Below are 24847 nucleotides of genomic sequence, written 5' to 3'. Positions count from 1 at the left end.
CAGAAGCCAGCTCAGTTGGTTGGGTCATGAGGACAGTAGTCTTTAAACGTTGCAGTAATCACGTATAGGTCCTTTTTCATTTCTTAATAACATGATTAAGGATCTTTCCTCCCCATAGGAGATCTAGTCTGCATACAACTGCTAGTTCTGCATTTAAGTGCTTGGCTCAGCTCCGCCTTAATAGTGCTCACTGCAGCTGCAGCCAGTGAGGTGCAGTGGGCAGATGAAGTCAGGTTTGCTTTTCTGGCCCTCAGCATCCAGATCCCAGTCACTCAGTGAACTGAAACAGTACCTAAAGCGCTTAACTGAGGATGCTAAATGAAACATAACAATTTTAAATGAAATTCTCTTTAATAATTCTTTAATGGTTCTTTACAGTATCTCATAAAACTAAACACGTTTTAAAAATAATCATCGTGAAGTAAGAATAGTCATCTCTGAAGATCCCTTCCCTTTATTTCTACAGCAGTGTTGTATTTTTCCCAAAGCACAGACTACCTGTGCGGTCATTTTTTCCCCCACAGACATTTGCTTGCCGCTTGGTTTACATTCAGTAGCCTACCATTACAGGACAATAATAGATGTGCGTTTTATTTTGCTTGCAGATATGATTTTTAAAATCAGTTTTAGCTGTTAGTAAGATAATGTCATTACTCCACCCAGCTTATGGAACACACATGATAAATTTATCAGTTGAGACAAGAAAGAATTAGTGTGTTCGTCTGTGTTGCACTCACCTTGGCCGTGCACTGAGGCGAAGGGGTGTGTGGGGGGGGGGGGGGGGGCAGGAAAGAACATAAACTGCCTCATTGATGTGCACACAGTTATTTCGGCCATCATGCTGCCAAACCAGTTAGGGTGGGTTAGTGGGAGCACAAGGCTGTGCCAGTCTCTAGGCCTATAGCACTGCAGCACTAGAGCCAGCGTGCCCAGGTCTGGGACGTTACAGATCTGGGGATTTAGGAGAAAGGCATTATGGGGTTGCTGGAAGGGCTGCCACACAACACCTGCTTAGAACTGTCTTCGCAGGGCAGTGCCGGCTCAATCTCTGTTCTCTCGTAGCACGTAGGAGAGGCCGTGGGTCCCGGAGGAATCGTAATTGTCATGGTAGGGCAGCTGGACCCACTCAGGCTGGTAGGTGCTGGTGTTGTACACAAAGCACTCTATCACCCCGCTGCTGGCTGGTCGCACCTCGGCTGTGCCGCTCTTCCCCTCCCACTCCACCACCTCAATTCTCATCGTTGTGCGCTGGTACATGTCCGGGCAGCCTTCGAATTCATCGAGGAACCGCAGCATCTGGTCATCCACAGTGTAAATCTCCCCTGCAATGTGGTGCCCGCTGCCCGGGATGTTGAGCATGTAAGGGATATTGTACTTCCCTGCGATCACCAGAGGGTATTTTTCCACTGTGCGGCCCCTTCCTTGGTACTTTGCGATCCCCTTGGCGGTGTTGATCATGTGCTTGTAGTTGGGCTGGCCCTTTTTAAGTGTGCCGTACACAAAGACACGAGCCATCGTACCTGCAAAAGCAGCAGAGGGACAAAGGCAGATGTTACGTATGTGACTGGCCTTCTCTAAGGAGAAGGTCTGATTTCTGGGTGCTGCTGTGCAGAGCCAGGAGTTGGAGTCAATGATCCCTATAGGTCCCTTCCAATTCGGGATATTCTGTGACTCTAAGGAAGCCACGCCAGAAGCCAACACAGTGCTGAGCTTCAAGCTTTCCTCAAGGTTTTTCTGCCTCTCTCACGATTACACTGGAGCTCTGCTGCACAAAGTATGATGCCATGCTCCATAACACACCAAAAGCAACCCAGGGAGCCATCCCAGTGATTGGAACAAGTTAGAAAACAACAACCAAACAAACAACAAAACACCCCAACGACAACAAAAAGGCACGCTGCAGTTCAGCTACGCAATCACCTTACTATACTGCTCCACTGCATTTATGGTTTAAGTAGCCCCAGCCATGTCCAGGTAGTGTTAAGCCTGCAGAAGTGAAGCCAAAGGACAATTTTGCCCCTCCTTGGCAGAGGGGCTGGTTTTAAAGGCTGTAGTGATGAACTTTTCCTCATCCCCAGGTCTGTGCAGCCCAGCACAGCGTGTGGCTCCCCTTCACCATGGCAATATTCAGGATTTGAGAAACAACATTATATTCAGAGACAGAGGTGCCTGGTTTCAGTTCAAGTATCTTGTTTCATGGTAAAATAAAGCACAGTGGCATTAATCATCCCAAAGCAAATTAATGCATTCAAACTTGCCGTCATGTTGCGCTGTATTTGCATACATTTGGTGGTGAGCATTTTTGATGTTAGCAATACCAACTTGGTTACACTCTCAAAAAAAAAAATAACCCCAAACAAACAGGAAAGCACAGTAAGAAGCACAATACTTGTAGCTGCAGCACAGCTAACACTGTGCAAACTGGGACATCACTCAGCCTGACCACAGAGCTGCCTGTCCTGAAAGGGAATGAAAAGACTGGAACAAGTGCTGTGTTGCAGAATGAGGTGGCCTGGCACAGGCTTGGGTTAAGTTCAACCTGTTGTAGGGCCGCTTCAGGGATATGCTGAAGGCTTCCCGCAGCCCAGCACCGGGTCCTGCTGGCTGGCTCTGCCTGCTGAGTGCCGGCAGAGCCAGGGAGGCCACGTCCAGCTGAGCCAGGGCTGCTCGGAAGCTGCCGTCGCGAGCACAAGGACGTGTTTGTCTCGCCTGTTCAGGGAAAGGGAAAAACAACATTTCTCTTTGGTGCTTTCAGTGACTCCCAGCTGACAGGCCTCCTTTACTGACTTGATGAGGGCAGGCCAGGCGACGCTGTCGTCAGGAGCACCTTCACCCCTCTTGTCCGGGTGAGCAGAGCCGATGCTATTTCCACTTGTTTACCTTGGGGACGGACTGGGAGGCAGGACCCTGTTATTATTTCAGCGCTAACAAAACTGGAAGATCCATCCTGAAGTCTTTTTTATATGTGCCCACGTGCCAAACCACCTCTGCCTGCAGTCACATCTTCTAAGCACAAGAAGCTCCATTTGTTGTTGAACAACATCCAGCGTTTGAAAAATCTATAAAAACTAACTGGAATCAGAATATAAACAGGTTTTATTTCAGCTATTTATTCTTAATTTATCAGCTAGGTCAGCTGGGTTATCCAAAGGGTACATTACCGACCAAGAGGAGCATCATCTACAATCACCAGGCCTTTTAACCGGTAGCAAAGCAGCTTCTCCCTTAGTGAGTTTCTCTCTGCAACAGAATAGTTTTCCAGCAAAAATGGTGCATGCCTTTATTTACTGGCAAACAGCTTTCACTTAAGGAAAAAGACCACACTGATTTGTCTCAGTGTTTTATCAGATATACTCCAGCGTAATCTATCCTTCATGACATAAATGAGTTTTTTCAGATGCAGCTCATTCCCTTACAATAAAAAGGACATTAATATTCAGTTCGTCCGACTCCCTTTTATAAGAAAAATCATTACCTTTCAGACTGTGTTTTGAATAACAAACAGAGATCTTTCAGGAGGAAACTCGTCCCAGTGGGGATTGGGAAAGGATCAGAGTTAAGCACTGAAACATGCAATTAATTCCCATTAGGGGATTAGGGCACTCGTGCTCACTTTGAATCGGAAAAATGAATTGTGAATTAAATTGTTCACAACCAAGAGGTTACTTGTCAGAGTTAATAAGTTACAAAATAAAAAGGGAAAACCTAAAACACATATAAAAAGCTTAATGCTGAGTGGCGCATCTGTAGGAAAAAGATACGCTTAATTTCCATGAAGCTAAGATCTCTCCTTACTGTACATCTGAAGATAAGCTTCTAAGAAGTTTTCAGGGTTAAAAGGTTACACAGAGATGGAGCTTCCAAGCCCCAGACTTGCCGCACTTCCACATCTGTAACAGAAGAAAGCTGGTGACCAAGCTTCCCCTTGCCCTCCATGGCCACGGATGGCCCTGCCGTCCACCTGGGGTAAGCTCAACACACTGCCTTTGCGTATGTGTTGCTGGGTGTTGCCTTCTGGACAGGCTGCTCCACTTCCAGCACAACTCCAAGCGCTCAGATCTGTGCTTTCAAACCATCCTCAGCCACCTTGTGGCAAGGAGAGCAAAGAGCAGGACTTGTATTTCAGGGTCATTGCACAGTGGTTTGGCCAGAAGCAGCACATCGCTGGGTGGCTGGCGGTGCCACGGGAAAGCGGCCTTCCTCACTTAATCTGGTTTGACACTTCAAACCTCTGCTGATCTACCTCAGAGAAAAAAAAAAGAAGAAACAATAATAGAAATCAGATTCTGTACTAGGTGGTAGATGCCAGGACAAAACAAACCCATTCAAAAGGTTCTTTCATGAAATATTCATGTTAGAATCATTAAAATTTAACGGCGTGAGGAAACGGAATGAAATCTGTATGTCATCTCTCCCAACTCTTTCTTTCAACTACAAAAGGTGGATGGGCAGCCTGCTTGTGGGCCACGTTACTGCTCCCTTTGCTATGTGGGATGCAAAGATCAGAGGACAGGGGGCTGCCTTGGGGTCAGGAGGGCAGGAGATGTGGGGGTGAGCCCAGTTGTGGGACTGCAGGGCCCCATCCCAGCTAAGATGCTGGGTCCTGAGCCAGGGGCACGGCCTTGCCTCCCACCAGCTCAGGCCATAAGCATCCTTTTTGCCACGGTTCCGACAACTATTGCATCCCAGCAGCTTTTTTGGATAAATAACAGGAGCAGTGTGTGCCTCACGCTTGCTCCACGGCCTTTTGTGGCTGTGGTAGCAGTGGATTTGGGTTTTATTTTGCTGAAGCTTTCCCTTGCAGCTCAGAAAGTATCCATTTCTCTCCCTCCATACAGTAACATTATTTTCCCTTGAGAAAAATTCTTAGCGCTGGCTCAGTGACCAGATATAGTTACACATTAATTCTTCAGAAGTTTCTTAAAACTGTAGGAAACAGGTGAAAAAACAAAATGCCTTGAACTTTAAACTTGAGCCCAGTCTGTTTGAATGAAGCGAGTTTTAAGGTCACTCTTCACTCAATGCTAACTTTCAAGCAGGACTAACATGCCAGAGAGGGCTCATGGGACTGCATCCTGTTGGGCCTTTGATGCTTTCATTTTGTTACTCGCTATTTTCTTTATAGCACAGACAAGGGCTTCCTGCCCGGGCCGACCCCTTTCCAACCTTGCTGAATACCTCGGAAAAGTTTATGGCAAGACACCTTTCTTACATTAACCACAGAGGCACCAGTGAAACGATGGCTCCTTTGAAATCCAGAGGTTATGGTCTCCTCGCAGCAGTTGTTCGCTCAGAAACTGCGAGGTGCTGGTTTGTGAAAACAAACAACAGTATTCAGTGATCAGGGCCGTGTTGGACACTACCAGCCACTACCTGAAACGGCACTTAACCTGCTTCACAGATACTTTTCATCTCACCCTTGGACAGCTTATATCTCCAAAGGGGCTGCACTGAAGTGTGAGCGTCCCAAGGATGTTTTGGGTCAGAAAAAGCAGCAATCACACTTCTGCTAACTTTCCTAGCACTGAGTTGGCATCAGAGCCTGTGTTTGTTTATACCTGTTTGAAACTCTTTGCTATCGCCTTCAACTCTATCAATCAGACAGAGAAATCTACTCAGATAACTTTATTATAATATATATATTTTTTTCTTTTACTATTACCAGGAAGAGCTTAATTTTCAAAGTGAACATTAGCAGCATGTATATAGGGCTCCAAATGTCAATTGGATAACGCCAGCACACAGAAAAAGATGCTGGGGCGTGATGCAGAAATATGCTGGATGCATTTGTAGACTAATTAACATGCTAAACTTTTAGACAACCCAGAGACCAGAAGCGGTTGCAAGCACATGTTGAGGACAAGAGCAGGAAGAAGACAATGGAAAGACAATGGACGTGAACAAATTATGTTAGTAAGAAATAGCTGGCCTCGCAATACTTTATGAGTACTAGGGATGTTTTGCCATAGGGTAACATTATATAAGCCAAAAGATGACTACATCAAGTTTCTGACACCACAGTTCAGACATTCGTGGACTACAAAGGTAGTTAAAATGAGCTCAGGAAAGATCACTGAGAAAATAAACCAAGGGCTCTTATTTTGAGGCACAGACTGAACAAGCTGTTCAGCTTGAACAGGAGCTAACAAGGACCAGCTACACATACAGGTGAAGATTTTACAGATGAGACAAGTGGTTCTCTATATACACAAAATTTCTGTATGGAAAAGTTAACTTAGACAGAAACAGCTTTCTAATCATAAAAGCAGGCAAGGCCTAAGAATTACCACAATAAGTCACAACAAAAATAAGCCTGGTGTTCCACATGTGACATCCAATTTCAGATAGCTCAGAAAGAGCCTAAGAACACAAACTGCTTTGAGATTTTTCCTTGCAGCCCACTAGCTTCATCTGATGGCTCCTCCTCCAAGTGCTCTCTGTACACCTCTTCCGTGCCACCTCTTTGTCAGCCCTTTCCCTCTTCTAGGCTGAAGAGTCCTTATATATTTCTGTGATTGGGGAACTGGAATTGACATCTTCAAGGATGGATAAACCATGGATTTATACAGTAATATAACTCACATTTCCAGACTGATGTGCTGGAAGAGCATTACAATACCTCAGCATCCTTCTCTTTGGTGGCAACTGCTATGAGAAACATTTCCAGACTATCCGAGAGTGCTGAAGCCTTGAAAACAAGCAGTCCTGAAAAGATAACTTTGTCCAAGCTCTCCTGGGTAATACCGTTAATCTTGTCTTACAGTACGGTAACATGCTAGGTGACTTCTCAAAACCCTTCTCAACTTTATGTCAGGTACATGACATTTAAATGACATACACAGAAATATCTTTTGGGAAGTTTTTACTATGGCAGTGCAGGAGGGTAGGAGCTGCTCCAGGTGCAGCTCCCTGCAGCCCAGGAGAGGCCCATGGAGGAGCAGGTCATCCTTCTGCAGCCCACAGACACCACACAGCAGATCTCCACTTGCAGCCACAGAGAAGGCCATGGGGCAGCAGGGGATGGGCCCTGAATGATGTACACCCCATGGATACCCCACAGGAGCAGCCTGGGCTGGAGCTGCAGCCCATGGAAAGCAGGAAGGCTGGGGGAACTGAAGCCTGTGGGGACCCACGTGAAGAAGTGCTTGAAGGGTGGGCCCTGTGGTATAGAGCCGTGTTGGAGCAGTGCTGGCAAAGCTGCAGCCTGTGGAAAGCTCACACAGGATGAGTTTGGGAAAGACAGCATTATGGGAGGGACCTCATGCAGCAGCAAGGATAGAGAGGAATCGTGTAGGCGCAGCAGAGACAAAGTGTCTCTCCATTCCCATTGCTCTGTATCACTTAGGGGTAGGAGGCAGAGGGTGGATGGCAGGGAGGTATTTGCAGTTTGCTTTTAGTTTCTCACTGTTCTAGCCTGTTAGTAACAAGCAGTAAATTAACCTCCCCTGTGCTGAGTCTGTTTTGCCCACTATGAGACTAGGAGAGTGATCTCTGTTCTTACCTCAACCCCCTGAGCCTTTTTCCCATCCTACATTCCTCCTCTTGTTCTATTAAGGGAGGGAGTGAGAGAGCTGTGTAGTGGTACTTAGCTGCCTGTAGATGTTGAAGCACTCCACTAATACATAGGCTTAAATTGTTTTATCTGCACAAAAGGTGACGGAAGAAAGAAAAAGAATATTAGCTTCAAATGGCAGAATTGCGAGAATGCCATCGCAGAAGAACAAGGTAGGCAACAACTGTTGATGCTGCAGCCCTGTTGTGCTCGCCTTGCTCCTGGTACTTTCAAACACCACTGTGAATTTGAAGTGGGTTCTGCAATTGGCATGCAGGGCATAGCACAGTGATTCAAACTGCTGACATCCTGAGGCTCAAATGCAGTCTGAAGCTGGGACGGGTTTTCCCAGACCCCAGCAAGGTCAGCACACTGATTTACATGCCAATACTCAGAACGTTCAGTCAGCTGTTTTCGATCGGGAAGAGCATCTCAGCCTGTGAAACGCGGCAAACACTCTGAGTACCTAAGCATGGGAACACATTTTTCTATGCTGAAAAGCTGGTGAGGGAGAAAAGATCAGGTTTGTGCTAGATCGCAAGGTGCCTTTCCACAAAGCAGCGCTGGAACGGGATGTGGAAAACACCGCACAGTAACACTTTGTATGGAGCAGAGAGATGCCCGGCTGGTCCCAGTGCAACAGTACCTGCTCTGTGGAGGCTCCATTCCCTCATCCCTCAGAGATCAGGCTCAGCCTCCCTGGCCACACACACCTTTTGGCTGGCCCAGTGTGGGCGATGCTCAGAGCCCTGTGAGTCTCAGGTGACACAAGAATCCATGTGGTGTCATCTCAGGCCTTTTCATGCGGTAAGCAGGCAAGACAGCAGCGAGCTCCTTGTGCAATGGTAAGAGCTGAGCAGGGAGAGCAATGTGAGTATAGGTATGCCACTAACTGGGTGAAAAGGCCCTTCTTGACACTGGGAAGAGCATGGGTGAGGTCAGTAATGTGAAGGTCAAGAAAAGTGGGGTACTGAGAAAATAATGAAGTACAGCAGTAATACTATTTGTTTGCTATGATAGTCAGACCACTACCTGGAGATGACCACTGGACAAACACTAGAAAAGTTAAAACAAAAAATATTCAACATATCCTACTGTGATATTCTCCTTTCACCTTCCTTAAACTTATTCAGGTCTATTCCTTTAAAGATAAGCAACCAATATCGAGGGAGCCTCGTAGCATCCTTTCAAGTTGTGAACAGAACTTGTGAGAAAGAGTAATTAACACATGAAATACAGAAGAGAAACAAAGCACAAATTCACAGCCATTATTTTATGTGCCTAATTAGTTAAATAACTATGCAAGTCTTGCTTCAATAAGCTATGTGTATCAGGCAGGTTTATTTAATAAAAAGACTTCTTTTTCCTGTAGTGAATTTCAGCTTACAGCTATATATGTTGAAAATAAAAACCTAATCCATATCTCAGCACTAAATCTCTCCCCACTATTTTCTAGTATAATAAAAAGCAAAACAAAACAGATACATCAAAACTATAGAGAACCAACAGCAGATGTATGTAATCACTTCAGTCCCACTGAGGCATATCACTTCTGTTTAGAAATTAGTACAAAGTTTACTACAAGAAAAAAAAAAGTCAGATCATCACGAAAACTTAGGAGTTACTTCAACTTTCCTGATCTAGACTTTTGTTCTCCAAGAAAGACTTGCCTTAAGCATCAAATAGCAATGCATCCTTATCTAAAAGTAAAGACATTTCCAGGTCTGATATCTGAAGATACTGAAGAAACATATATGTATTCTAGGGCCATCTGAAAAACCCATTAAATGGCATTCAGCAATTGCATTCAGCTCCAGAAGACATACTGACCAGAAGCTCACATATCCTCCTGTTTGGTGCAAAGATAAGCAAGAAGACAAGAAATCCATATGTGCACTGTAAAGATGTGCTGAATAAAATCTTTACTTTCACGTAAGGAGTGGTTCATGCTACAGACATTTTAGACAGCCTATGAACTGTGCAATTGAAATAAGATGTTGGAAGTAAAGAGTTGCAACAGTACAAGATATCATCCTCATCAGCTACAGCACATCCCTATGCAAGCCACAAAAAAACAGCTGTAATACACAGCCAGAACAACTAATTTGAAGGAAACACCATAAAAGGTATTGGTAAAATCTTATTTAGAAAACTACACCCAAGTGACTTCATCTACATGCAGAAACATCAGTGAAAGGCACAAGTGTTCCGGTTAGGCTGCAGTTGGACTTGATGATGTTCAAGGTCTTTTCCAATCTGGGTAATTCTATTATTCTATGATTCTCGGCAAGGCAAAAAGTCTAACAGCTTTTCTCAGAATACTTGAGCTGTGAAAGATATTGCTTGTTCATTCATTATCTGCTTTGGTCCAAGTAATGGGTTTTCAGACCCACTCCAGGAGAATGGGCAGTCCAAGGGCTAAAATGAGCTGGTGTACAACAGCGCAATACAAAGACAAGGCCATAGGCCTAAAGCCATGTTACAACCAGATCAAAGGCTGCAATAGCCACTCCATAAAGGAAAAAGCAAATGAAAGTTGTCCATGGAATCATAAAATATCCTGAGCTGGAAGAGACCCATGTGCATCACTGAGTCCAACTCCTTGCTCCACACAGGACAACCCAAAACTCAGACTGTATGTCTTGAATTCCAGCAAGCTTGGTGCCACGACTACTGCACTGGGGAACCAGTTCCACTGTGCGACCACTCTTTGGTGAAGAGCCTTCTCCGGATTTCCAGCCCAGCCCTCCCTATGCAGCTTCCTGCCATTCCCTCCTGTCACTGTCACCAGAGATAAACGATGCTCCTCTGCTCCCCCTTGTGAGGAAGCTGTAGGTTGCAATGAGATCTTTGCAATGAGGTTTTCACTCAGTCTTCTCTAATTTTATGTCATTTTGTACTGTGAGACCCCAGACTGCACACAGTACTCGGGGTGAGACTGCACCAGAGCTGTGTAGAGACATTCACTTCCCTTAAGCAGCTATAGCAATGCCATGCTTGATGCACCCCAAGGCTTTCCTGGCTGCCTGGACATGCTGTTGACTCAATGTTGCCAATGCGTAATGGGACATTGTTCAATTGCAACTGAGTCTTGAACTCCAGATGACATTAGCAAGGATGAAAATAAAGCTATGGAGGTGGCCACAACTATCTTAAGGGATAACTCATCCATCTCACGCGCCATCACTGAGTTTGCTCAGTCTTTTTTATATACAATCATCTGACATACAAAAATAGCACAGATGGGACTCACAGGTAACACTTAGGATTCTTATTTTTTATTTTTTAAGTCACGAAACTTAGATAATTCCCAAGTAAACAGACCAATACTTACCATGATAAGCTAACAGGGGATGGGTGTCAACACACTCCTACTCTCAAGCACGAACAAGTAAAACCAACTGTTTCTTCTGGTTAGCAACTTTCCCCTTAATTTAAAGTAAATTTGCAGCCACCACTTATTATTTACTTTTAGACTATGACAAAACAGATGATTCTTTGCTAAATACTATGAAGAAGTCAGTCAAGTTTTAAAACAAGATGCTGCTTGTTCTGCAAGATCTAGGCCTAGAAGGTCTAAGCAGCAGACTAAGCAACCACGGTCTGGGAGTTTCAAGAGGTGGTTCGGGGTGAACAGTCTTACACCCTCACATCTAATACATTACACAATGGAAAGCTGGTTTTACAGATTAACCAATTACCATATATTTGAACTTAAGATCTAATTAATGAATAATTTTAAAGACAAACATTATCTCTGAAGCGTTGAAAATATAGCTGAAATATAGCGAGTGAGAGGAATGACCAGGAATCTTAAGGGTAGAGCTTCCATCTCTGTGTTATGGAAGGCTGTGGTTATCCGGAGAAACATAGCACTCTGCTTTCATGGCTGATCTTAAATGAGCTTGGGATGCACTGGAACAGGTTGCCCATGGAGGCTGTGGATGTCCCATCCCTGGAGGCATTCAAGGCCAGGCTGGATGTGGCTCTGGACAGTTATACTAACTGTACTAACAAAGGCATAGGAAGGAAAGAAACCATACAAGAATGTATGGTTTGATATGGCTTGAAAAAATGGGTAATGAATAAATTACTTCTTATTTCCAACATGTGAACGCCTATTTTAAAACAGATCACTTCAAGTATTGTGAAATAACTTTCACTCGTTTAACATTTACCTCCAGATAACTCTCAGCTAACAAAAGCGTGCTTCTGAATACATAATGCATTACATTCTTTACTTTCAACACCTGGTGTCAGCAGAATAACGCTGTATATTTGTACGTAAGATGCTCTGCAGTTGTGTGTGCTTTGATTTTAGGGCACTCATATTTCAAATAAAAGGGGAGCCATAGAAAACAATGGGAAATGATGGACATAGATGGATTTAGCAGTTAAGTGATGGATTATCTGTTAAATGACCATAACAGGCTATTCTAAAAATGAAACAAAGCTGTCAAAAAACCTTCCTCCTTCACTCAAGGTTAAGGACAATATGAAGCAAAGCAAAAAATCATTCTGTACCTCCAAATTTTGAGCAAGCCAAATCCCACACTAAATTTGAGAGGAAGCTTGAACTGCTGACCATTTCTACATCAGAATTCGGCTAAATGCTATTTCACTTTTGTACTGGCAAACCACTGCTTTTCTGTCCAGTTTAGGACAGCTGCATTAATAATCATTATTATTTCATTAAGAATAGACAGCGAGGGGAGTGTTTTTGTTTGTAGCAACCTGGATCTCTAAGACACTAAATTAAAAAACCATCAGATATCAGGGATTAAATATACTTTGGTCCTTCCTTCCTTCCACTCTAGGTAGAAAACAGTCAAATTAATGGAAAATGCCAAGACATTCACAGTGAGTAACGTTGTACTCCACTACTTTAATGTGAAAGTAAATGCATTTATTATTATTATTATTTTAACTTTAAACTTAAAAAGATAATGAGCTCAAGGAGATGAAAGCTTTCTCAGCTTTTGATGCTTATTCAAAATCCAAACTGGATTCCAGCAGACATTCAGATCAACCAATACGTGATTTAAGTTGTGCTATGTTTCTTATATATAGTCTATTCAAATGCATTACTGAAGGAATCCTGAATTTCATAAGTGTCATTAATGTCTTACACGTGGAAGGCTGGAAATAACTGTGCTGCAACAAATGAGTGCAGTACTTTAAAGCTGTCAGAAGATTTTGATTCTATTTCAGAAGAAGATAATTTATCAGAAAATTAAAACACTATGGAAGAAGATAGACACTCCCACTAATTATGAGTTTCCTAAAGAAAACTTTCCAAAAGCTGTATTGTCTTTCTTTATTTTCTCAGTGCTTCTATGGATGCGGATATACAAGTTTTAGTACAGCCATCATGGATTTTAAAGCTAGAACAGAAAGGAGAACGTTGACAGCAGGTGAACAATGTTTAGTATAGATTCCTATGCTCCAGCAAGGTGTTTACTACCTCTCAAATCATTTGTGCCAGCCAGCTTTTTGATTACTGAAAACCACATCACCTAAAAGACAGATAACAAAGCAACACTACCCTTAATACTGCAGTCAAACAATACAGCTCTAAATAAAGCAAGATCAAAAGAGAACAGCAGCAGGATCTTCAGATCAAGATACTGATGGAAAAAACAAAACAACCCTGAACCCTGAGAAGAGGGATGTCAAATCATTAATAAAAAAAGAGCTTTCCTCTCAGTTAACAGATGTTTATAAAAATGACTTTTTAAAAGAGACTAACTAGGTCTGGTGGGCTAATGAAGTTAGACAAGTTTTACACGCATGATTTATTTAACAACTCTGCTTGTTCTCCAGCTTCTTCAGCATTTCAGAAGGGAGAGGGGAGAAAAAAACAAATGAACCGTATGAGGACTCTCTGGCCCTTCATCTCTTTTGGAAAGAGTAAAATAATAACAACAATAAAAATCAATGATTAAAATATAGAACTCTTTTCTCCCAAACATGCAAGTGTTCTGTGGTCATCGTAACAAGCATGTACTTCAACTTGACAAGAACAGGAGCAGAAGCACAGCTGCTGAAGTAACATGCAGGTCAGAAAGGTTTGTCTGGCTACTCTTCTGAGCTGCTCTAGACATCTCATCCTTGACCCACACTCAGTGGGAGATGCTGATCAGAATGAACTGCCTGGATGATTGGGAAAATACTGCCAAGACAGACCTAGCAGAGGGAATTCCCTTAGAGGGAATGGTTTTAAGCTGCGCCAGGGGAGATTCAGGCTGGACATTAGGAAGTATTACTTCTTGGAAAGGGTAGTCACGCATTGGAATGCACTGCCCAGGGAGGTGGTGGTGTCACCAACCATGGGAGTGTTCAAGAAACATTTGGATGTGGTGTTGAGGAATATGATTTAGCCGGGAAGTATTGGTAATGGTTGGACTAGATGATCTTCTAGGTCTTTTCCAACCTTGATAATTCTGTGATTCTGTGATTCTGTGTGATTCTAGGAGAAAGCATTTATATGGAGCCACTCACTTTTTCCATCATTAATTCAAGAACCATAGAACTGCAGGGTTTGGAAGGGACCTCTTTAGGTCATCCACTCCAACCTCCCTGCAAGTTCCCTACAATAGGTGGCACAGGCGATTGTCCAGGCAGGTCTCAAATATTTCCAGAGGAGGAGGCTCCACAGCCTCTCTGGGCAGCCTGGTCCTGAAAAACATTGACGATGGTACTGAAAAACAATGATACTGGTACTGAAAAACAATTATCTTTATCTAGAGGAGGTTTTTGGTTTTTTTTAATCTTGGCCTTGGAAGAACTCTTCATACTGTCACTCAAGATATTCTCTTAAGCAAGCCAGAAAAAAACCCATAATTTAACACAAACTGTTGGTACTCAGATTAAAAAGTGGTTAGAAATATGCATAAAATTCAGTACATTCATTCAGGTAGCAGAGAAATATTGGCACTGAAGATACTGACTCATGTGAAAGATGTGGGGAATACCACAATGCAAAAGACAATGCAAGAAACTAATCTTTTGCCCTGCAAGTCTCTGCAGAGCTACTGCTCTGCAGCGGCAATTCAACCAAGGTCAGTGCTGACTTGAGTTCCAAGATTAGTCAGGAATACTCAACTGCATAAACAAAATCTGGGGAAAGATAAGCTTAACAGAAGCTCTGCAGAAATAGATTTGGCAGTTATAATAATCATGAACTCAGCATGAGTCAACAATGTGGTACTCTTGGAAAAAATATCCCAATGTTTATGTACAAACAAGTGCATCATTAGTAAGACATGTGAACATAATCTCCAACTCTGATCTGGTCACAAATAGAATACTACACGCAGCTCTGAGCTCCATGCTTCTAAAATGTGATCAGTTGGACAGAAGGAAGAGAGGGAAATCACAGGCCAAGTAAACATGGGGAGGTAAGACTGTACTGTGATCGTTTATTTTAGAGAAAATAGGTCATGCCTGCAATTATATGAAAGCACACTAATTAAAGGAAGAGGCAGAAAGCTTAAATCCACATCTACTTTTACGGAAGACCCAATGAACTTAAATTCCAAATACAGATCTTAGGAACTTATTTATCTCCTGTTAAGTGCCTAAGAATTGGATCCATTCTACCATCACCATAAGAAGAGACTTCCAGAACCTACTCTGAATCTGTTTATAGACAGGTTTATAGACCTGTTTACAGACACTGTGCAATTACTTGATTTTGGAATTAATAACCCAGAGAAGTGAGAACAAAATGTTGGATTCCTGCCCATTCCTATTCCACACAGCACCTGCCAACAGTACTCAGAGTTATAACCCAAATTTCTACATCCAATGCTCTTGGACCATACAAGTCCTGCTTTTGTACTTGATGCAGCTTCAAAAGGACAAGATGCAACAAGATCAGATGTTCCCAGGAGACATGGGTTAGAGTCTTCCAAGGAGAGGGCATGATTCAAACTTCTCTAGAAAGTCTGTTCTTAGTCCTGAATCTGCTGTTGGTTGGAATACGTGCACATCTGCCAGAGAGAGGGTATGCCTGGTTGAAGGGCAGAACAGTGCAAGGCCAGCAGTACATCTTTGCCCTGATAAAAGCATTGAAAGAAGGCAAAGTAAGAGAGTGACCCAGGACTTCAGCATAGGAAGTTCCACATGAATGTGCGCAAGAACTTCTTTACGGTGAGGGTGACGGAGCACTGGAACAGGCTGCCCAGGGAGGTGGTGGAGTCTCCTTCTCTGGAGATATTCAAGACCCGCCTGGACGCCTACCTGTGTGACGTGGTGTAGGGAGCCTGCTTTGGCAGGGGGGTTGGACTCGATGATCTCTAGAGGTCCCTTCCAACCCCTACAATTCTGTGATTCCGTGACTCCGCCATCGCAGCCTTAAGAACAGCCTGGCAGATCACTATTGACATTCCCCATTGGAAGCTTTGGCTCCTCAAGTAGAAAGCAGCAGAGACTGTTGCCTTTCAGAGTTTGAAAGACAGTCATCCTACTCTGAATACCGAACACAAAAGCAGCTACAGTTCTGAATCTAAAAAAACAGGCCTCTTATTTTTGCCTCTTCTACTTGTTAAATGCTACTGTTTTCAGATCGCAGACATGACATAATTTAGCCATAAGAAGATCTGAAATAATTGCTATTAGAGATTTAAAAAATATAAACCATATTCTGCTTACAGACATATGTTGCATTTGCTCTATTGATAGCAAGCTGGTAAGACAAATCACTGATACAGATTAATTAAAGTAATTAACTGGAAATCTATACCCTCACGCAAGTTTCCTCCAAGCTGTCAATGTGGCAACTGTAGACAAGACACATCAAGAGCACCCTAGACACACAGGAGTTAAGTTACTGCTCACAGAACCATACTTACCAGGTCGTGTAGATGCTGCACCACTCTGCACAACTCTGTTTACAGTTCGGTTGCATCAACTCTGAAGGCTGACCACAAATACACTCAGAACATTAAGAGAAATGAAATGCATCTGAAGAACATAGAATTGAAAGGCCAGTCACAAGCTTTACGCTCTGTATCTTGACAGACTTCAAAAGGATGGAAAGCACAGAGTTCTTAAATGAACGCGTAACTAAAATATCTTCTGTGAGTCAGTGATAATTAACAAAATTCCAAACTGAAAATAAAGGCAGCTGAATTATAGATCCTAATTGGGTTTTCACATACAGCACCACTGAAATGGAAGTTACGTGTAAGACAGATAGACTACAACTGGACAAATAGCAGAGATCAAATCATTGCTTGAATACATAGAAATCAGAAAAATAACTTCACTGCAAAAATGAATCATGCACAAAGTTGAAGATGCTTGGTGCCACCCATTAACATAGTAAATTGTCATTAAGCATAGTTAATTAAAAGATCCACTCTACCAGCAGTAAAAGAACAGACTAAATGAGCAGATGGATTCAGATATATTTTGACCTACATTTCTTGATATTTCGGAAGATAAGTAAAGGTAAACATAAATAAGAATAAAAGTGAGAGGAAAAAACAGCCAGACAGGGTATCTCATTATGAAGCCTCATACTAGAAAAATGGAAAGACACCAAAAAACCTCTTTTGTCTCTTTTTACTGCACCTGTTTGTCTTCTCCAAGATGTTCGATGCTTGATTCTCTAAGCAAGTCTCTTAAAGGTTCACCCTGGCTATAAATAATCACACAACTAAGCGATTCATTATATGTGGAACTACAAGCATGAAATACAGCCCATCGCCTAAGGAGAGTTTAATCAGATGAAACTGTCAACTTAGAATATAATTTAATCTCTTAAAAGTTGCCTTTCTTTTACGCTCAGCCTCTCTCCTGAATTTCACTCCTGTTGGAGACATTGATTAAAGAAGATCTGCAGTCCACAGAAGTCAAAAGATTCTTTGGTTTTTGAGCCCCTTATGTCACCTTCCTCAGAGAGAGCCCCTTATGTCACCTTCCTCCCCAACCAGACAAAGTTAATAAGCCTATAAACTTTATGTTATTTTTTCATATTTGAAATGAGCTTCAGAAAGATCTGGCTGGATTCACATGCTGAAGGTTTTCATTGCTGGTGTACTGGAACTACATCACAGTAAGCCGTGCAACCTTGGAGCAGGTTAGTGGTCTGATGTGGGAAACGTGTATGTTATGATAAACACCCCGCTGGGATTTATTCCCTACGTAATTTACAGCTAAGGCAAAATTAAGCCTGGGGTTGCACTCCATAAATTACATCAAAACATTTCTCTCATTTGTGTAATTTCTCATACAGTGCAGGCTTAGCTCTGTGCAATCCTATCTATTCTTAATTAAGTTATTCTCCTAATATTTACCAAACAGTACCACCACATATCACATGTAACACAACACAGAACAGTCCTGTAGACAACAGGGTAGTGTAAGGTAACGTAGTTTTAAAGCTTAGCTTCAAAGTACATGTTGCCACACTCCACCTACGTGCTCTATGTTGCCACTCACCATCCCCTTTTAGTGGAAATATTATGCAACATTGAGATTGGCTTCTCACTTACTCATTCTCCGTTTTGTTGTAAATACCACCTTCAGGAAAATCAACAGCAGTTGACAGATACTCTTCAACATACCCGAATGCCACGTTCACTGCAAGGTTCTATTTTCCTCTCTGTGATCTCTAGGTGGAACTCTCATCTCACACTTCACTTTTCCAACTCACTGTAGGGTTCATAGAATCACTACGTTTCAAAAAGACCACTAAGATCATCCAGTTGAATCATCAACCCATCTCCGCCATGCCCACAATCCATACCCCACAGTGCCGCATCTACTCTTCTCTTGAATGCCTCCAGGGACAGCGACTCCACCACCTCCCCGTTCCAAACTCTGACCACTCTTTTTGAGAAGAAATTTTTCCATTATACCCGGTGTGAACCTCCTGTGGTGCAACTTAAAGCCATTCCCTCTTCTACCACTAATAACCTGGGAGAAGAGGCCAAGCCCTAACTCTCTCTAACTTCTTTTCAAGTTGTTGTAGTGAGAGATAAGGTTTCCTCTGAGCCTCCTCTTCTCCAGACTAAACAATCCCAGCTCCCTCAGTTGCTCCCCATAAGACTTGTGCTCCAGACCCTTCTCTGGACATGCTTCAGGGCCTCAATATCTTTCTTCTAGTGAGGGGCCCCAAACTGAACTCGAGGCCTTGCCAGCGCTGAGTATAGGGGGATGACAACCTCCCTGCTACGCTACCTCCCTACACGATTTCTGATACAAGCCAGGTTGCTACTGGCCTTCTTGGTCACTTGTGCACAGGTTGTTGTTCCTTTCCCCACAATAAGTACTACTATCCTGAAATTCAAGGCGGTCCATTTATCAGCCAAAAACCACAGCAAGTCTTTTTCGTTGTTGTTGTTTCATCTGGTCACCATCTTCCCAAACCCTATTACCAAAACAAGTCTGATCACAATGACTAAAACAAGACAAAACACTAAACAACAACTTCAACACAGTAATTTTCACTTCAGGTTATTACTGTGAGCGCTTGTATTATATATCCCTTTCTCCAGACTTCTTACATCGCTCTTCCTTTCCCATAAGCTTTTCATAGCAAACATGGAATTCCCAGTTTCTCCAGGCTGTAACACTGACAAGATCCTGGTGCCTTGCTATTGAAAACCTTTTTCTTGTCCCAGATGAGTTGGATGAATCTAAACAAGGGAGCAGATTCAGACACTCATTCAACATATTGCCAGTGTACAATCCCATAAAACCTTTGGAACAGGAATATCAGCAAAAGCTGAAGGCATTTCCTTATACACTAAAACAACCCATAATTTTTTTCTAAGAGAAGTTATTACATAATGAAATTCTGTCATGGTCTTATACTCTTATCATAGCTAACGTCAACCCCTTGCTTGTCAGCACATCTAAATGCCATTCAAGGCCACTACACTCACCATTCATCCAACACAAGAACAAAACAAGATACTTATTTCTCACTCACTCACTACTTACAGTCTCACTTCCAATATTATTTTTCTCAGCACTGTTTTGAAGGAAATTGGTTTATTTCTATTTTCTTTTTAGCTTTCATCCCTAGCACTACATCTGTGGGATGTATTTCTCCTGATGGGAAATAATATAACCTGTTACTTTTGATTTCTAGAGAAATTCACACGTTTCTAAGATCTGCACAACAACAAAACTCCTACGACAGAAGGGACCCCACCTTGAAATCTAAGAGCCAAATAAATTAATATCTCATTGTGGATAAGAGATGATTACAATCACATGCTGATTTTAATACTAAATTTCTGTTTCTACAACAAACCCTCGGGTTCCATTTAAAATAACTCAATTTTATTAACAAGTTGTTACAAACCAGAGAGCAGTACTCATTGCACCTGACTACATTCTTCAAAGTTAGGAACCTTGGTTGATCACTTAGGCTTTCTTTACCAGAAGACATGGAGAGGTGTGAGCTGAATCCCTCACCATCAGCTACTAATTAAATTCATGCTTTAAATGAATTAGTAGATAATTAAGCATTCCTACTACCTGTAGGAATGGTGTGGTCCTCAATCCTTCCTGCACAATTTGTTTGTACACTCCATCTTCCAGTTTTTGACTTTGTGATACATCAAAACCCCCAATACTAATACAACCGAAGGAGGCAGCTGCTTCATGCTTCTACCTACTTCATGTTATCAACTAAAGCCACAGATGAGGAAAAAAGATCAGCTGAAAACAAGCTTAGGTCTTTAAAACAGTTCATAAAATGAATGTAAGCCTTAATCACCAGCAGACTTCATGAAGGACACAAAAAATAAACGCTCTTCAGCAACTGAATGGCAATTCGATGGCTGAACTACTCACCTATCTACTCGAAAATACCAGCCTTCACTGTGTAAACTGTGTGTCAGTAGAAACAATAAATCCTGGTTATATAATTAAAGTACCATACACAAACTGGTCTGCCTAACAGAAGGCAAAACCTGACAGGTGACACATTTCACTAGACATGTAGACAGCCAGTCCCTGTGATGCAGATGGCTGCAGCAGAGGTACAAGCTGATACAAGGGATTAGGAGAAATACAAGAGAGGAGAGTGCAAGCATAGTCTTGCACCTAGGGAGGAATAACTGCATGTACCAGTACAGGTTGGGGGATGACCTGCTGGAGAGGTGCTCTGCAAAGACCCAGGTGTCCCAACAACAGGTTGGCCATGAGCTAGCAGTGTGCCCTTGTGGCCAAGAAGGCCAATGGCATCCTTAGGTGCATTAAAAAGAGTGTGGCCAGCAGGTCGAGGGACGTGACCTTCCTCCTCTACTACGCCTTGACGAGGTCTCATCTGGAATACTGTGTCCAGTTCTGAGCTCCCCAGTAGAAAAAAAATAGGAATCTCCTGTAAAGGGTGCAGTGGAGGGCCACAAAGAGCCTGGAGAGCTTCTCTTATGAGGAAAAGCTGAGAGACCTGGGTCTGTTCAGCCTTGAGAACAGAAAAAGGAGCACACTGCATCTTATTCATCCCTAACTCAAGACTCCTGAATATGCCCTCCTGGATAAAGGAAGATAGAAAGGTGCCAAGCATCCTGCACTGTAACAATGTGAGCACCCACAGTAGGTGGAAGGAATGTGTTGTCTCCCTTTACATGTTACTCATCAGATCGTATCTACAATATCACATCCAGTTTTTGGGTAAAAGGAAAATACTGACAAAACTATAGTGAGCTCAGGGGAGAGCCACCAAGACAGTAGTGGGCAGCAGTTCTGACTTGTGAAAAGAGGCTTAGGAAACTGGACTTGTTCAGTTTGCAAAATGATGGCTCTTGAATGACCCAGCAGCAGCTTTCCTACTCCTCTGAGATGGTTTTCCATAAGATGGGAGTTTGACAAGCAACAAACATTAACTTAAACCGGATAGGGTCTGACTTGATTCAAGGAAAAGGATTTTAATGATGAAGGCAGCCAAGCACTGGAGCAAACTGCCTAGTTCCTGTCCCTGAAGGTTTCCAAGACATATGAGATATGGCCCTGAACAACCGGGTGTGCTCATACACATGATCCAGCTTTGAACTGGAGCTTGTATGAGAGACTCCTGAGGTCCCTTTCAGCCTAAATTACACTGTGACAAAGGTAGTGGGAGTGCATTAGGCCAGACAGAATGAGTAGATGGAAAGATGGCAAAGAAATGTACAATCACTTTGGTATTATTTGATGACACATATGTTCAGAACTGCAATTCTGTGCTAAGGAAGAAAATGTCCCACATATCTAAGTCTGGTATACCTGGAATGTCATCCCTCGCAGTTACAGCATAAAAGTAAACTGTAACAGTAGAAAAAGCAGTGCTTTAGGGAAAAGGATGAGAAAAAAGAATCCCACACGGCCAAGGACTTCTGACAGACCAGCAGTAATACAGCAGTAACTTCAGCTGTTAGTAAAAGTCCTAAGCAATTACAGTCAAACACTGAAGAAAGAGGTGGTTGTACAGGTAATCCCAAGGAGAATAAAGACAGAGAAATCAGAAGTGACAATGATACTCAATAGGCTCTGCACAAGATGTTAAAGGCAAACAACTGACAAACTCACCGAAATGAAAAGAGCCAAAATCTCCATGTAAAGGGCATTCTTGAAAAACACTGTAATGGCAAATCAATAGAACGTCCTTCTTCAGCATTAATTGGATTTTGGAAGTGAGGAAGAGGGAGCTGTTTGACACGGGCCATAAAATGACATTGAATTTTTGGAATGAAAAGAACAGAAAACTCAGAATAGCAACAGACTCGATTTAAGCGCTGTAATTTATTGCTGCTCTCAACATTCTAGCAGAAAGAAGGAGAGCATGGAGGCGTTACATCTGCAAACTCAGTGACATTCCTACCTCCATACATTTACTCTCTCCCTTATTGGGTTACATGCTTAATATTTAACCTGTTAATTTGGCTTTACGAGATGCAAAAAAGACAGAATACATCCATACAGAAAACACTTCTTATGGCAAATGTTCTCTGCTTAAGAAGTCTTTATCACTTAAAGCGTCGCACAAGCTTCGTATTCAACTCTATGTAAAGCATGACAGTTCCAAGAACTGCCCCCATGGCGCAAGTGGTAGAAGTGCCGCTCTGCTACACAGGAGGCTCGAATCCCGGGGGTTGGACTCGATGATCTCTAAGGTCCCTTCCAACCCACACGAGACTATGATACTATGATGATGATACATACAAAAAAGAGACGACATAAGAACTGTAGTGAAAAGAGGTGCTTTATTTTGTTTTTGCTATAAGGAGTATTTTAACTGTTAACTCTTTATGATTACACAAGAAAATACTTTGGGTAATCCATCAGAGAGCAAAAATGTACCAGAGTAAGTACCAAAAGGTGAATGGCACAACACAGTCCTGAAATGTATTACTCACTTATTTCACTCTAGTACACCCCCAGGACTGCACCTCTGTGATTGAACATACCCTCTCAAATTTATAACATGTATCAGGCAGTAACGTAACCTCTCACTTCCCCAAAGTTCCATAAGAACAAGCAAACACAACCATACAGACGGCAGAGACAGAAAAGGGAAAGATTATGGTTGTATCGGCAGGCAGATGCAAGCCCTTCTGAAAAATAAATAGCCAGGCTGCTATGGGGAGTCAGGCAAACACAAAGGCAGCTTGCAGGGATGCTGGTTGGAAGGAATCAGCCTCCTGCTCTGAGCACAACTCATACCCAAGGCAGGCAACACTGCTTCAAGTGAAGAGGATGTGCTCAGTGAACAGCAGGTAGGAGAGACAGCAGGGCATCGGATGCACAAACAGGCCTGCCCTCCACCCTGGGCTCTCTGGGGGCACCTAGGTTTTCACGTCAGAAATCAGCTAAGGAAACCAAGAGCTGACTGGTGAAGCTTTCTAGAGAATAAAATCAAGAATTCTAAACAGCATGCAGACTGTAAAACACGGGCAGTGTATTGGAAGTCAGCTGGTTTAACATCTTGACAATTCAGGCTGAGGGATGCTTGTTCTGAGTTACTTACTGATGGCAGACAGAATGCTGTATAACACGCTTAGCTAATAAGACATGTAGGTTTTCACACGACCTGGACCTCGAAGGCAAAGAGAGCAGATAGGTGTTAGCTGAGGGTACAGAGACCCTGGAGATGCAACATGCTTCTAAGGGATTTCTCAAGGAGAGTGGGGAAGAAAGTCTGTAATGAGCCCATTCAGATGTGTTAAATGTAAAAACCTTTCTTAACGGCCTAATTTTAATTGCCAGGAAATTGCTTTTGAGGGCAATTCACCGCTTAAACACTAATCTGGAGGAAATATGAACTTAAGTACAGCATAGGAAGTTCTGCACGAATGTGCAGAAGAACTTCTTTACGGTGAGGGTGACGGAGCACTGGAACAAGCTGCCCAGGGAGGTGGTGGAGTCTCCTTCTCTGGAGATATTCAAGACCCGCCTGGACGCCTACCTGCGTGACATGATGTAGGGAACCTGCTTTGGCAGGGGGGTTGGACTCGATGATCTCTAGAGGTCCCTTCCAACCCCTACAATTCTGTGATTCTGTGAAGTCCAATCTTCAGGCAGCTGGGTCAGTCACTATCAAGGAGCCACACCGGCGTTCTCAGAGCATAGCAAAGCACAGCAGAATAAAAAAGCAACGAGCAAATCAAGAAGCCCTGAAGCCTAAAAATGAGGAAGTTAATTGGAGTTAACTCAGACACAGCTAAAGGAATCTTAAGCACAAGGCTCACATATCTCAAAAATGAAAAAGGATGCAAAAAAAGCAAGAGAAATTAGGCTGAGTTAAACGAAACACTTGGGGAGGCTTACCAAGACAGAAAACATATCCCATCCCAAGCAAGGCGGGCAGAGCCGCTGATCTGAGGCGCTATCTTGTTAGGACGCTGCTGTCAGTTGCCAGAGGGACACACAGACAATTCCCTAACCCTCACAGGCTCAGCCAGGGTCACCTCAGCGCTTACGGGGCGCTCTGAGAACCCGAACGCGAGGCCCGCTTAGGAGCAGCAGCACTCCGGGGCCATCTTACAGTTTAAAGACCGCAATACTCCAGCAGAGGGCGGCCCGGCGGACCCAGGCTGCCGCTGTGGTGGTTCCGGACCCGCCCCCCGGCGGCTGCCTTCCGCCTCACTCACCCGCCAGCGCTGCCCTCCTCCTCCGCCGCCACACTCGGCGCCTCCGCGTCCTTCTGCCCGGCCCTCCGTGGCTCCCGGGGGAATAGGCGGCGGGGCGGGGCAGGCCGAGCTGGGAGGGGTTTGTAGACCTTGGGCTGGGGAACCCAGTGCGGAACCGGGCAGCCTTTCAGGTTTGCGATGGGAGGATCGGCTGAGGGAAGGA

The 24847-nt window shown here is 43.3% G+C and overlaps 1 protein-coding gene across 2 annotated transcripts; it reads right to left on the bottom strand.

The window, feature by feature from the left end:
• Positions 1-332: 332 nt before the first annotated feature.
• On the bottom strand, positions 333-24759 carry GGACT (gamma-glutamylamine cyclotransferase). 2 transcript variants are annotated; one of them, XM_015851504.2, is made up of 2 exons: positions 24646-24759; positions 333-1520 (listed from the first exon to the last, which is right to left on the bottom strand). In XM_015851504.2, the coding sequence occupies exon 2, from the start codon at positions 1513-1515 to the stop codon at positions 1042-1044; it is 474 nt and encodes a 157-aa protein (XP_015706990.1). In that variant the 5' UTR covers positions 1516-1520; positions 24646-24759; the 3' UTR covers positions 333-1041. The 2 variants fall into 2 exon arrangements, with proteins under 2 accessions (XP_015706990.1, XP_015706989.1); XM_015851503.2 differs by lacking the exon at positions 24646-24759 and adding an exon at positions 24323-24560.
• Between the last annotated feature and the right edge of the window lie 88 nt (positions 24760-24847).

This window comes from Coturnix japonica, chromosome 1, assembly GCF_001577835.2.
Source record: "Coturnix japonica isolate 7356 chromosome 1, Coturnix japonica 2.1, whole genome shotgun sequence".
Taxonomy (NCBI): domain Eukaryota; kingdom Metazoa; phylum Chordata; class Aves; order Galliformes; family Phasianidae; genus Coturnix; species Coturnix japonica.
The sequence above is the reverse complement of the archived record's forward strand: the minus strand, read 5'-3'. Positions and strand labels throughout refer to the sequence as shown.

Bases quoted from the DNA above. Each gene is read 5' to 3' on its own strand.
- GGACT (XM_015851503.2), bottom strand. From the start codon at position 24,344: ATGGGATATGTTTTCTGTCTTG. The intron at 1,521-24,322 runs GTAAGCCTCCCC...CTGCTTTTGCAG, and splicing joins GGGATATGTTTTCTGTCTTG to GTACGATGGCTCGTGTCTTT.